This window comes from Staurois parvus, unplaced genomic scaffold (genome assembly GCF_062004578.1).
Source record: "Staurois parvus isolate SC_StPar_1 unplaced genomic scaffold, SC_StPar_1.0 ptg000818l, whole genome shotgun sequence".
Lineage (NCBI taxonomy): Eukaryota > Metazoa > Chordata > Amphibia > Anura > Ranidae > Staurois > Staurois parvus.
In genome coordinates, this window is record NW_028318614.1 from 6,299,296 (window position 1) to 6,312,844 (window position 13,549).

The following is a 13,549-nucleotide window of genomic DNA, read 5'->3' on the forward strand; positions in this document are numbered from 1 at the left end:
AAAGAACATTGGGGAACTGGAGAAAGTACAGAAAAGGGCAACCAAACTGATAAGAGGCATGAAGGAACTCCGCTATGAGGAAAGATTAGAGGAACTGAATTTATTCTCTCTTGAGAAGATTAAGGGGGGATATGATCAACATGTATAAATACATCAGTGGTTCATATAGTGAACTCGGTGTAGAGTTATTCACCCTGAAGGTCATCACAGAGGACAAGGGGGCACTCTTTACATCTGGAGGTAAATAAATGTATTCTCCAAACACTAAAAGGTTTCTTCACAGTGCGAGCTTTAAAAATGTGGAATAGACTCCCTCAAGAGTTGGTTCTGGCCAGCTCAGTGGATTGCTTTAAAAAAGGCCTGGATTCTTTCCTAGATACACAGAATATAACTGGATACTAACATTTATAGGTAAAGTTGATCCAGGGAATATCCGATTGCCTCTCGGGAGATCCGCGAGGATTGTTTTTCCCCTGCCTGAGCAAATTGGATCATGCTTTGCTGGGGTTTTTTTTGTCTTCCTCTGGATCAACTGTGGGTGTAGGATTGTAACTTTTTTTTTTTTTTTAATGGTTGAACTGGATGGACTTTTGTCTTTTTTCAGCCAGACTATGTAACACTAAAGCAGCTGAAACTGATTAACAACCCCCTCTGCTACTTAACTGACCAGATCAATATCCCAGGAGTTTAACTGTCTTGATGCTATACTATATGTTTTTAATGGCTTGGAGCAGTGTCTATACACATATACATTCTACGGGGGACTGTGAATGTATGTTATTTAAGTACAGAGCACTTTCAAGTAATCACATTTACATCACCATGGACTGAAAGTTTATTTGGATATTGTTTGTTTTTTGGATACTTTTGATATTGTTTTTTTTTCTATACTGTTGAATGCTGTTTAATTTTTTGTTTGTTTTTTTAAGTAATAGGGGTATACACTTTTACAGATGTACCAGTTCTGACACTATTTTATGTTTGTATGGGAATATCCATTGCACAGTTCATTCATTGGTTATATTTGGTCACTATTGGCATATAGAGTGCAGGGGTTGGAGGTATAAAGTGTGCCCTACAGTCTGGCGTACAGTGTGCAGCAGCCATACGTATGTGACATACAACAGCAAGGTGTGTGTACTGTACATCACAGTGTACAGACTATGGTGGTCAGGATGGTATGTCACATAATTCTGACTACTGCACTTTGCATGCTGTGCTGTATTCATACTACTGACTGCTGCACTACCAGTATACGGAGTGCAGAGGTCAGGTTTACATAAAACATGCATGTGATGGAATGCAGGAAATTATCCTCCCAGTAAGCCCCCCCCCCCTCCCAAAAAGGAACCCATTTTACCTAAAGTACCCCTCCCAATAAAAAATCCTCCCCCTTTCCAACAACATTCTCTCCAAAAGCAGCTCCTCCTAAAATTGCACTAATTTCCACCTCCTGTGCCTCTTGTTCACCACTTACTTTTTCACCTCTGCAACACCTGTCCACCATTTGCCTCTGTGCTCCCTATTCCAGCATTCTCTTCTACACTCTCTTGTTTGCTACTGCTCACCTCTACACCCCCATCACCCCTCTCTCACCACTTCTCACTCCTGCACCTATCTCCCACAAATGCTCACTTCTGCCCCACCTCCTCACACCTACGTACAATGTACTCCCCCCAGCTCTGCCTTCTTAAACTTACATACAATTTGGCCTGCTGCCCCCTCCCACTCTCATACTAAGCAGCCTCCAGTCCCCCACATATGTGAAGTTCCTGAAAAAAAAGCTCGACTGAAAGTCTATGTAGATTGCCATTTATAAACTCATTCTGAAATGCTGGTTTCCTGGCTGTCATGCTGATCCAATAGCATCAGTTCTCTTTAAGTCACTGATCTAGAATACATATTCAGATCAGGAGTTCTGACTTAACTGGTTACATGCTTGTTCTAAGGCAGTGATTCAGAACATATCAAACGCAAAGACAGGTTATGATTATTTTCAGTAGGAGGGATGCAATGATAGGCTACACGTTTCTCTTATTATGAATATTGTTAGTAGACACCTCCATGTTCTGGTTGGACAATGAAAAGGTTTACCATACCTTATTGATCCAAATGCTCCTTGATTTGTGTCTCGCACACTCCTCGTTTTAGATGCTGCAGTTCACAGTGGGAAGATTTAAGCACAGAGCCAGAGCTGTCAATCTAGAAAGCAGTGGACAGAACTAGGTGTGGACCTGGTGCTGACTGACAGGCTACAGGATTGTTAATCAGCAGTGTCAGTGTATCACACGGAGATCACAGTACTCGCCTTGGCAAGATCTTCATCCATCTTTCCAGAAGGGCCATGCCATCTTTGTTTAGACATCATCCAGGGTCAGAATTTACCACCTGAACTGAAATGCCAGCGTATGACATAACTGGCACAGATCAGATCCCTGCTGAAATCTCTCACCTTGCGACTTGCTACAATGCTACAAAAATGCAGTCTGATTGCTGAGTGAGAGGAGACTGAGGAAATGCATTTTCTTTCCTGCAGCAAACTGATCTTTTCTTAGCCTAGGCCAAGTCATTACCTGGACCTCCTTGATGGCTTTTTAATGAGTTTTTTTAATGGTACTGTTTTTGTATAGATTGAAATATCAGGAGTTTATTTTTGCAGACTTGAAAGGTCACAAAGGCTGCCATTCCGCCATAATCACTATTTGTCATATTCATCATATGTCCTTACAGAAAATCTATGGTCACAGCATACACTGTAATTTTTTACATCAGCATTGTAATAGCAATACAAACAATAGTTATTTTGAACAATCGAATATAACATTATTTGAAAAATCTACTTTCATGTTGTGAGTTCTGCCTGTCTGCTCGCCATCTCTTTCCACAGCTTTCTGGACGCCTTGCATGCTTTTGCAGCTTGTCCTATATTATTTACTTTCAATTAATAAGAACTACATATCCCATGGTACCTTGCTGCCTGCAAGCAGTGATTCCTGTACTGACTCCGCCTCCTGAAACTCCTCCTCCTCCTCAACACTTCTGTAGTTCATAAGGCAGGCTCTGTGAAATGTGTGACACAGCAGTGCCTACTCACATGGCATAGTAACTACAGGTCACAGAATTCAAGGAAGTACATGCATGAGGATTGTCACAAAGTGATGTGAATGTACAATATATATATATGTAAAGCACTGCATAAAAATTTTAAAAAGTTATAAAGTAAATTTACAGACTTCAAGATAGTTCAGATTAAAAAGCGTAGGCTAGAAATAATTGGACTACAGTATGCAAACGAGTATACGATTTTAAATCTTAACCATTTCCTGACCACGCTATAGCCAAATGACGGCTACAGCGCCGCCATCCAGTTCTGGGAGAGTGTCATATGACGTCCTCCCAGAACCGAACCCCCAGCGGAGCACACCTGGTGCTCTCTGTGATCATTGTGTCCTTTGGACAGAGCTGATCACATGACACAGTAAAGGGCCAATCACAGCATCCTTTTACCACGTGATCAGCTGTGTCCAATCACAGCTGATCACCATGTAAACACAGTTGCCGGTTATCAGCAGTACTTTCCTCATGCTTTCACAGCATGAAAAAGTACTGCCGATAAGCGGCAACTGTGAAAAAAGACATCTACACTGATAATTGGGGCACTCATTATACGTGCAGCCCTAAAAGTGCCCAACATTGCTGCCAATCTGTGCCCAGCAGTGCCACCAGTCAGTGCCACCTATCAGTTAAATTCAGTGCTGCCTATTAGTGCCACCTATCAGTTCCCATCATTGCCCCCTATCAGTGCCCATTAGTGCCGCATATCAGCCATATCAGTGCAGCCTCATCAATACCCACCAGTGCAACCCATCAGTGCTGTCTCATCAGTGCTGCCTGTTTGCTAAATTTTATAACCGAAACTAAGAAAACCGTTTTTTTTTACTTTTCAAAATGTTCTATCTTTTTTCGTTTGTTTAGCAAAAATTAAAACACCCAGTGGTAATTAAATACCACCAAAAGAAAGCTCTGTGTGTGAAAAAAAACGATAATTTCATATGAGTGCAGTGTTGCATGACCGCGCAATTGTCATTCAAAGTGCGGCAGCACTGAAAGCTGAAAATTGGGCTGGACAGGAAGGGGGTAAAAGTGCCCAGTAAGCAAGTGGTTAATTATAGATATGCTCTAACACTTTGTAAGTCTCTGCCCCAGAATTCGTAGGCTGCAGTTCAGAATCTGCATACGTGCACCAGTTCACTGACTCACTGGAACTCACTTAATAACTTAACCCAGTGAGCTGTGTTCACTGGAGGATGATTTAAAAAAACTAGAACTTTCTCATGTACACCACTGGATGATTGAAGTGAACACTGCTTCAGTAAACAGAGGGCCTGTTCACACTAGAATGTGATGCGGGAGTCCCGTGTTCCATGCTGGTTTCTCACACCATACTCAAATTGCACTGCCCTTGCGACCTGCAGTGGTTGTCAATGCAAAGCTAACATTACCTCAAACAAGGATGCAAACGCAGTGCATTTGCCCGCACCAGATCACATGGTACAAAAGTACCATGTAATCTGGTTGCAGCAAGTTTCCAAAAGTAGTGCATCAGTGCTTTTGGTGCGACATGGTGTGATTTCAACCCATTTGCAATGTTTTTGATTTTCAACGATGTCAAAAGCATCAACACCCCTTTGTATACATCCAGCTGCGAGAAAATCTCCCATTGCAGCTCATTGTCCCAGAAACGCGTTCAATGCATTTTGGATTATCCCCTTCACTTTTAATGGAATAAAGTTGTATCTGGACCTCTTAGCAGTGGTGTGCCACTTCAATTTCAATTTTTGTTTCATTTTCCCTGAAATAACTGGTAACTCTGAACTGAACCCATGCTCCTCCCTATTTGAGACTGGGATCATGCTTCATGGGACAGCCACAGACTACTGGTACATTTCATAAGACTGGAAGAGAGCTCTGCTTTGCAGCACCTTTACAAATCAATGCCTCCATGGTTTTACTCCCTTTAGTTTGTGACATTGTTATTTCTCTCATTAGTCAAATAAGAGAATATGTTACCAGCACACCTTAATGTTCTCCAAAAGGAACCGTCTCTATTGACGTTTGCACAGCGTGTCATACAGATTTATGACTCTCCATAGTAAGATCTGTCAAATAGGGAAAAAAAAACATGAAATGGAGAAAATTACAGCACAGAAAAGGAGTTAAGATAGTTAAAAAAAAAAAAAAAAAAAAAGTCAATAAACTCCTAGAAGCCAGTCTAAAGAATATTTTTCCTTTTACTGACCTGAGTAAACACCTAGGTCAGGCTCTAAGGGTCTCAATGGGCCACACGTGGTCCCTATGCTGCAGGCAGGGCACCAGGGATCTACATTTTTCTCTTGTGAAAGGGTTCCTTTTAAAAAGGTTTAGATTCCAAATCATCTGCCTATTTGCACCTAACGGAACATCCAGACAAGCATTCTTGGCTGCAAATGGTTAAATGCAAAGTCCATTTACTCAGTGTGACCCGGTGACACTCCATAATGATTTCTGCATCCAAACCATCCCAGTCTTTGCCAGAAAGTCTCAAAGTACATTGCATGCAATTTTCTGCTTGAACGGCCAGAAGAATAGGAGGCGGGAATACACTGGGAAGTAGGCAGGAAATATTCGATTTAGAGAAGAGAGGTTGGCTGCAGCTCAGAAATGTATTTATTTCTTGCCAAACCAAAAAGCGCAGCACCAGAGAGTGAATTACATGGCACATCAGGACAGCTTAGCCCTCAGCTGACACTCATCATAGCCTCGCTGCTGTTTGCTTAATTGAATTGGCTGCGCCAGTGATACAGAGTCCGTTCTACGATGACCTCGAACTTTCCACTCGCAAAAACTCTGAGACGATCATGGAGTTTACCTCCGACACGGAATATCCGCATTGTAGTGCTGGGTCAAAGTGCAGTGGGCAAAACAGGTACCTTTGCTTTTGCTTTTATGTTATAGATGCAATATACTTATCTACAAGCTTACTAATCAAGCAAGAAGCAAGTGACATAGCAATGAAACAGAATTATTTTCCAGTCATTATGCTCCTCGCCTGACTGAGCAAGACAAAACATCTGTGTTATTAGAGCTCCCAGGTTTGGTGACTGATCCCTGTCCACCCAAAGCTGATGTTTCAGTTATGGGTGGAAGGTGCTAGATTTTTAAATCTCTCGGGAACAGTGGTGATGAATTGTCCCCTTGGGAATGCCTGTCTCCATCTATCTTTAACACCAGATTCTCACTCCTTTGGCTGCAGCAAGGAGATCACTTTTCTGTGCGATTGTAAAATTGTAATCCCAGCACTGATAATGGGACCTCCTTGTCCTGAGCATAGCAGGTGGGCAGAATTGGGTATTTGGGGTTTAGAATCTCATTCTTGAAGTTTCTGAAATATATACACGTATTCATTTTTACTGCCAATGTATGTACCAGTACACAGGTCAGCGATGATGTACCACATGCAGTAACCTGCAGCAACCAATCAGAATAATTTTTTAACCAATAAAACCTCAGTAAACGTAACCTAGAATGATAGAAATTATTCCACTTTGAGCTGCTTTGTTGAATAAGTCTTATGTTGGCCATAGAAGATTCAACAAACTATCAATTTCTTCTCTGATTGATTTTTCCTGATAGGAATAATTGATTTATAGTCGACAATCCATTCAACCGATATGACACACACAGAGAAGTGGCTTTTGATTTAGATTGTAAGATATTGATTGCAGCTCTGTTTTCACTATGCTGTCTCATAATCTGATCCAAATATGATCATATTCATGAACGAGGCAGCTTAGTGCCCTCTCATCGATGCATTGATCATTTTCAGCCCTGGCCAATAGACTCAGTTTGATCGAATTTTATATTGATCAAGTCTAATTTGAATGGAAGGGAAGGCATACCTATTCAGTTGTTTGCTGATTTGATAATTTTTATTGAATCACAGTGATTGGATAATATAATCAGAGTGTATACGGCCATCTTCCAACAGCCTATTTCTGATGGGTTAATGTGAATTATTGCCCTTTACACAAATCTTGCCTTATTTAACATAGGTTAGTCTATTGTGGATCATACATACCAGCCATGTGGTGCGCTACCCCTTAAAATCTCTAGATTTTAAAAAAAATAAATTAAAAATATTTATATATCCTAAGTAATTAAATATGTACATTAGTGAATACTAAAAAAAGTCCATAATGGTGTATATAGTCCATTGTCACAAATTTGATGCTGTGCAAACAAATAACATGCTGTCCCTCCTTTGAGTGAAAAACTTGCTCACCTTGTGATTAGACCTACAAATCAATATAGGTCAAATGTGCTGTGTTAATCAGTGATATTAATTCAGACAAACTCTTCTATCCGGACTCACCTTGATGGCTCCAATGATGTGGAGAATACACTCAAACAAAAAACAAATTTCACAGTGCAACACCATATGACTACTATAAAGTTAATAACCTTGATAAGTTCACTCACATAAAAGGGAGAAAGTCACGTGACGTAACACGTAGGGAGGAGCCTAGTGACATCACTTACGGTACGGCTGAACAATGGCTACATATAAGACACAGTCACTAATCTGATAATATTTCACCCGGCTCAGTTGATTTTTAAATCGACTTTTGTCAAGCCAGTTGGTGCTTGGTCCCGAGGGCCAAGATGTAGGACTGTTCCAGCAAATGCTAGATAGTTGGCATTTATACATACTTAAAGTGGTAGTAAACTTGTTAAAGAAAAAAAAAAAGTTTCCTGCTGCAAGGTCATATCATAATGCACATTATGAACAACTTACCTTAGATTGAAGCCCTCCAGCAGCACTGTCACTGATGCAGGAGGCTCCCTTCTTAACCCGGTCTTCCTTACGGGTCCACAGGTTGCGGCTGCTTGAATGGCCAAACCTTCTATGAGGTCACTCCCATGCATAAGCGCAGGAGTTTCGGCCACAACACAGAGCAATGAAGGAAGCTTTATTGACTAATGAATGGAATAGGAGACATCTTGCATTATTTCTGCTCATGGGACTTCAAAATGATGTTTTATAAAATATTTTGTGTGCAAATGTATAATGTTATTACTGGATTTATAGTGCATTATGGGTTTTCCATAGCGAAAGCACAGCAGAAGTTGTTTGCCTCCACACTCCTTCTCTCTAAATGAAACTTTTCTATAGCCCGAGCTAAAGAAACAGAAAAGACAGAGTAGGAATTACTCATTATTCCACCTCAGCCTATTGTAGCTTGGGCTACTGAGGTTGTAAACAAAAAGAATAGATGGGTAAAGTGAAAAGTCCCCTAGAACTCCCACTTTTGGCTGGGAATATATAAATATGAAATATTAATAAGCAATATTTTATTTCTACCTGCCAGTTAACAAATAAATTATAAAAATATATACAAAATATTTAGGACTTGTTCATACCATAACATGCTCTTAGGCTTGGTTCACACCTATGCAGTTTGATTTTGATCCGTTTTATAATGATATTTGCATTGTGTTTAGTGTTTTTACACCCGTGTTTTGCGGGTTTTTTGCGGCTTTTTTTGTTAAAGTAGAAATTTTTTGCTTGCTGAGCAGAACCCCCCCCCCCACACACACACACACAAAACAGGTAAAAGTACAGCAAAAACAGGACAAGAAAAATGGCAAAAATACACTACATGCATTTCAGCAGCTTCTCCATTGAACTCTATTGTAGCAAAAACACTGCTTTTTACGTTTAAAAAGGTCCCTGGCACTAAAAAACGCATTGGTGTGAACCAGGCCTTAACGTGTGGCACGGTTTCAAATCTGAATACACCTAATGCACTGCAATGAACAGATGGATATGCTCTGTACACTGTGTTGCTCTGAGTTGGAAAAAAATAAAGCATTTATTTTGCATCGATAGCCCATTCAAAATTAAATGGCTGCCTGACGCAATGTGTTCAAAAATGTGTGGTACAGTGCACTGCCTTCTGATGTGAATAGGCTCTTGTACCTTCCCTCTAGTGTTTCTCGTTGTTCCACATTTGTACATGCCCTCTCGACACAATATGTGATGCCACCTGGCAGAGACTGTTTCCTGAACCCTATTGGATGCTTTCAGCTGATTGTGTTTTCACAGCTGTCCATTTTACATTTACTCAACAAATCTCCATCCCAATCCCATAGCTCAGTTGCTTTTTTTTTAATCAGGTCTTGCCCAGGTACATGGGCACATATCAGTAGTGAAAGTAGGGCACTCTTTAGTTCTGACCTCTTCTTAGCAGCTCCCCTGGTTCCTGATGATGACCTCCTTTAGCCTTTAGTGCCCTTACACAGAAACCCAGTGTCCTTCCTCAGCTCGTAGCTGCTTAGGTTGGTAGAGTACTTTCAGCCCCTTTAGCTGGTGTTGTCACTGTTATATAGGAAGGGGCAATTTATAAACATCTGAAAGAAGTTGAGGAGCTCAGCTATGAGGAAAGATTAGAGGAACTGAATTTATTCTCTCTTGAGAAGAGGAGATTAAGGGGGGATATGATGAACATGTATAAATACATCAGTGGTTCATATAGTGAACTCTGTGTAGAGTTAGTCACCCTGAGGTCATCACAGAGGACAAGGGGGCACTCTTTACGTCTGGAGGAAAAGAAATTTAATCTCCAAACATGGAAAGGTTTCTTCACAGTAAGCTGTGAAAATGTGCATAGACTCCCTCAAGAGTTGGTTCTGGCCAGCTCAGTAGATTGCTTGAAAAAAAAACCTGGATTCTTTCTTGGATACACAGAATATAACTGGATACTAACATTTATAGGTAAAGTTGATCCAGGGAATATCCGATTGCCTCTCGGGGGATTAGGAAGGAATTTTTTGCCCTTGCAGGAGCAAATTAGATCATGCTTTGCTGGGTTTTTTTCCCTTCCTCTGGATCATAAGGTGTAGGATTATAACTTTTTTTTTTTTTTAATTTTATGGTTGAACTGGATGGACTTTTGTCTTTTTTTCTGCCAGACTAACTATGTAACTATGAATAAAAGTGGTAGTAAACATTTGAAAAAAACAAAACAAAACTTTCCCCTGGAAGATACTGGCATAATGTGCAATCACATACTATGACATTATGAAAGACTTGCCTTAAAATGAAGCCCTCCAGCGACACGCTGTCACTGCGGACAGGGCTTTCATCTTCACCCAGTCTTCCTTCTGTTGTCATGAGCTCCGATTGTTTGAATGGCTGAGCCGCAATGGCATGCTCATGCACATGGGAGCCACAGCCAGGGCATGGTGCGATTCAAAAAGCAGTGTGCATGCATCATCGATGTCTCTGGCTGCACAAATAGAGAATATTTCCTAAACAGTGCACATTTAGTAGATATTCCTTGTACCTGCAGGTAAGATTTATTATAAGCTTGCCTATAGGTACAAGTGAGCAAGTGGTTTTTACTACGACTTTAAGAGCAAGAGCAGTGGATGTACCGGTGTAATCTCCTGCTGAGACACTGGAGAGTGGTGCTGTGTGGTCTGTCTCTTCTGTCTGGGGCACAATGTTCTTTCCCAGACACATTCATACAATTCATGTCATTAGGCCATACTCATTGTGGTTATTAGTTTTCCAAATTGCTCCTTGATGCACACAGGGCTGAAATTGTGCCACAACTCATAACCTTCAGCTGAGGCATCCAACTGATCATTTATTATAGTATATTTCAACCTTTTGAGTACTATTTCCAGTAACATAAGCTATACAAATTCTAATTAATGTAATTGCTTGTTGATTTGCAGGGAGGGTTGGGAACTTTCATTATATCGCCAGTATAATTCCCAACTCCAAAAAGTGTATTGCCAACTGAGGTTCTGTCCTTACTTTATTATATATAATATATTTAAGTACCGCTATGGGTTTAAGGAGAATTCTAAAGGTTAGAGATTTGAGCTACCAGAAAATTTATGTGCAGATTTGCCCAGGAAAATTTTTCAACCAGAATGAATAGCATGGCCTTTAAACTAAGGCCAGCAGGCTTGGATTGGCAATAACAGGGCTTTTCATTAGGCCAGACCCTTTATTATAAAAGGAAGGGGCATAGGCATATTACGGCAGTACACAAACTGTTCTTTAAAAATACCAGACACTTTAACCCCCTTCCTGCCCAGACCAATTTTCATCTTTCACTGCTGTCACATTTGAATGACAATTGCTCGCTCATGCAACACTGTACTCAAATGAAGATTTTATTTTTTTTCACACAAATAGAGCTTTCTTTTGGCGGTATTTAATCACCACTGGGTTTTTTATTCATTGTTAAATAAACCAAATAAAACCGAAAACACATTTTCTATGTTTCTGTTATAAAATTTTGCAAATAAATAATCCTTGTTCATAAATTTAGGCCAAAATGTGTACTATTCTTTGGTGAAAATAACCAAAATCAGTGTATATTATTTAGTCTGTAGGAAAGTTATAGAGTCCACAAACTATGGTGTGTGTATGTATATGTGTGTGTGTGTGTGTGTGTGTGTGTGTGTATATATATATATATATATATATATATATATATATATATATATATATATATTTATTGATCAATCCTGATGGTCCAAAAATGCCAGGACAGTACAAATACCCCCCCCCCCCCAGACAGTCCAAGGTATGTAGTAAGGGGCCTGGAAAATTTTTGGAAGTTGTAATTTTTTTTGTCACAATGTTTTGAAAAAAGAAGACGTTTAAAGAAATAGTTTTTTTTAAAAACATTTTTTAACGTACTGTTACCAGTGCAGTACAATGTCATCATATAACTGGTGTAGCAGTCATCAGGGACACTGATTGGTGACAGTATGTAAACAAAAAAATTTAATTTTTTTACTCAGTTTTTTTTAAATGTCGATTTAATTTTTTTTATTGCTTTTTACATAATGTGACCAAAGCAATATAGTGTTACCTCAGTAATATTGTACTACTCTGAGGAGATAATCTGGCTTTTTTTTTATACACTGTTTGTTTATAACAGATAATCATTGTTATAAGCAGCCATTTTTTTATGAATGACATCCATTCATTCAGTGTGTACTATTGTAATTAGCTGTGATTGGTCACAGCTTATCACATGGTACAGATTGTTTGAGGGGTGGTTTTTGGGGGTTTTCATTTCTTTTTTTGTTAATTTATAGGGTCTTTTCAAGTATAGGGTACTCAAAGCAGAGCATTCACTTGCTACTGACCCTCTGTTCTTACGTGTCGCTGCATAGTTTAAAAGAAAAACAGATAAGTGCAAGAACAATGTGCACCTAAACCATCTCACGTTATATATTAGTCATATTTACCGCACATCCTCTTTCCACAGATAAAATTTAAAGTTAGCCATATACCAGGTAGGTTCTACTCTCCCTAATTAAACAGTTCTTTTACTGGCCAGTTTACTACTACTGTATCATCTGTGGTTTCTTCATTCTTGTAATAAAACACCTGCCTATACTTTTTGTCTCTTGTACGTCTTGCCCTGTTATCCCAGATTAAAACTGTCCTGCTACTGGCTAATTTTACACTGCTATATCTGTTACTTGTATCTTAATTCTTGCAGCAAAGCCCCATCCTGTGCTGTTTTTCTCTGGTGAATTTAGGCCCAGCCTTGATATGTAAGTAAAACACAAATGTAGTAAAGCACCTGCCCGTACTCTTTTTCTACAGCACGTTTCAGCCATTTTTCCCTCACTAAAGATGTACTGCTGCTGACCAATTTTCCCCCGAGCTTGATAGAAATTGCTCAGTGGTAGGACAATTTTGCTATAGTGAGAACAGGGAGAGCGACAGCAAACCATTAGCCATACCTATCCACAGGTCACAGAGGTAGCTAACTATGGATGAAAAAGTCCGTGATAAAGCTACCTAAAAAGTCTGTTTTTTTTTTTTTTTTTTTTCAAACTGAAATGAATCGATTGCTGCTGTACTGAAAAAATCAATTCCACAGCCAAATATGTGCTACCAGTGTACAACAGTGTGCCATTACACCATGTAAGGTGTCCCCTAAGCAATTTTTTTTAAAGGATTTGTGTATCTTCAATATTGCCCTTAAAGCCACATCAAAAGGCCCTTTCTATGCTGTACAGTTTTATTATTTTTTTTTTAGCATCAGGACACGTCCCCTTGGCTGTTCACAGCTTCAGTTGTCTTTTTGAAAGTAGTTTACCTCTTCTCCTAGATTGTAAGCACGAAAGAGCAGGGCCCTTGAACCCCTCGTGTGCATTCTGGGTTTTTTTTTTTTTTTTATATCCCAAGGGGGATTTTTTTTTATCCTAAATGGAGATTTGACATTGGACCAAGGTGCCGTAGCCATGAAAGCTGGTTGCAGCATAGTTCTATTTACTTTATTATTTGTTGTTTTTGGCATATCTGCTGAATGACAAGATGAACTGTTGCAGTGCAAAGTAAAGCATCAGTCATTGTGTAGTTGGGTTGTTGATGGCTGGTAGAACAGTGGCACTTCTGCCTGTTTTCAATGCCCCTTTGCAGCCTGCGTGAAAGAGGCCTTTGTGCATTGGGCCATATGTAATATGA

At 39.7% G+C, this 13,549-nt stretch overlaps 1 protein-coding gene across 6 annotated transcripts in view; it reads left to right on the forward strand.

Moving 5' to 3' along the window:
* Positions 1-13,549, forward strand: part of LOC149444017 (ras-related and estrogen-regulated growth inhibitor-like) — a 193,134-nt gene that overhangs the window by 107,196 nt on the left and 72,389 nt on the right. Inside the window, exon 1 of one of the 6 annotated variants that reach the window (XM_089654978.1) lies at positions 5,634-5,965. The exons of the other annotated variants lie outside the window; for them this stretch is intronic. Coding sequence (XP_089511104.1) covers positions 5,857-5,965 — 109 coding nt within the window. The 5' untranslated portion in view covers positions 5,634-5,856. Of the gene's footprint in view, positions 1-5,633; positions 5,966-13,549 lie in introns of those variants that run through there. 6 annotated transcript variants of the gene reach the window in all.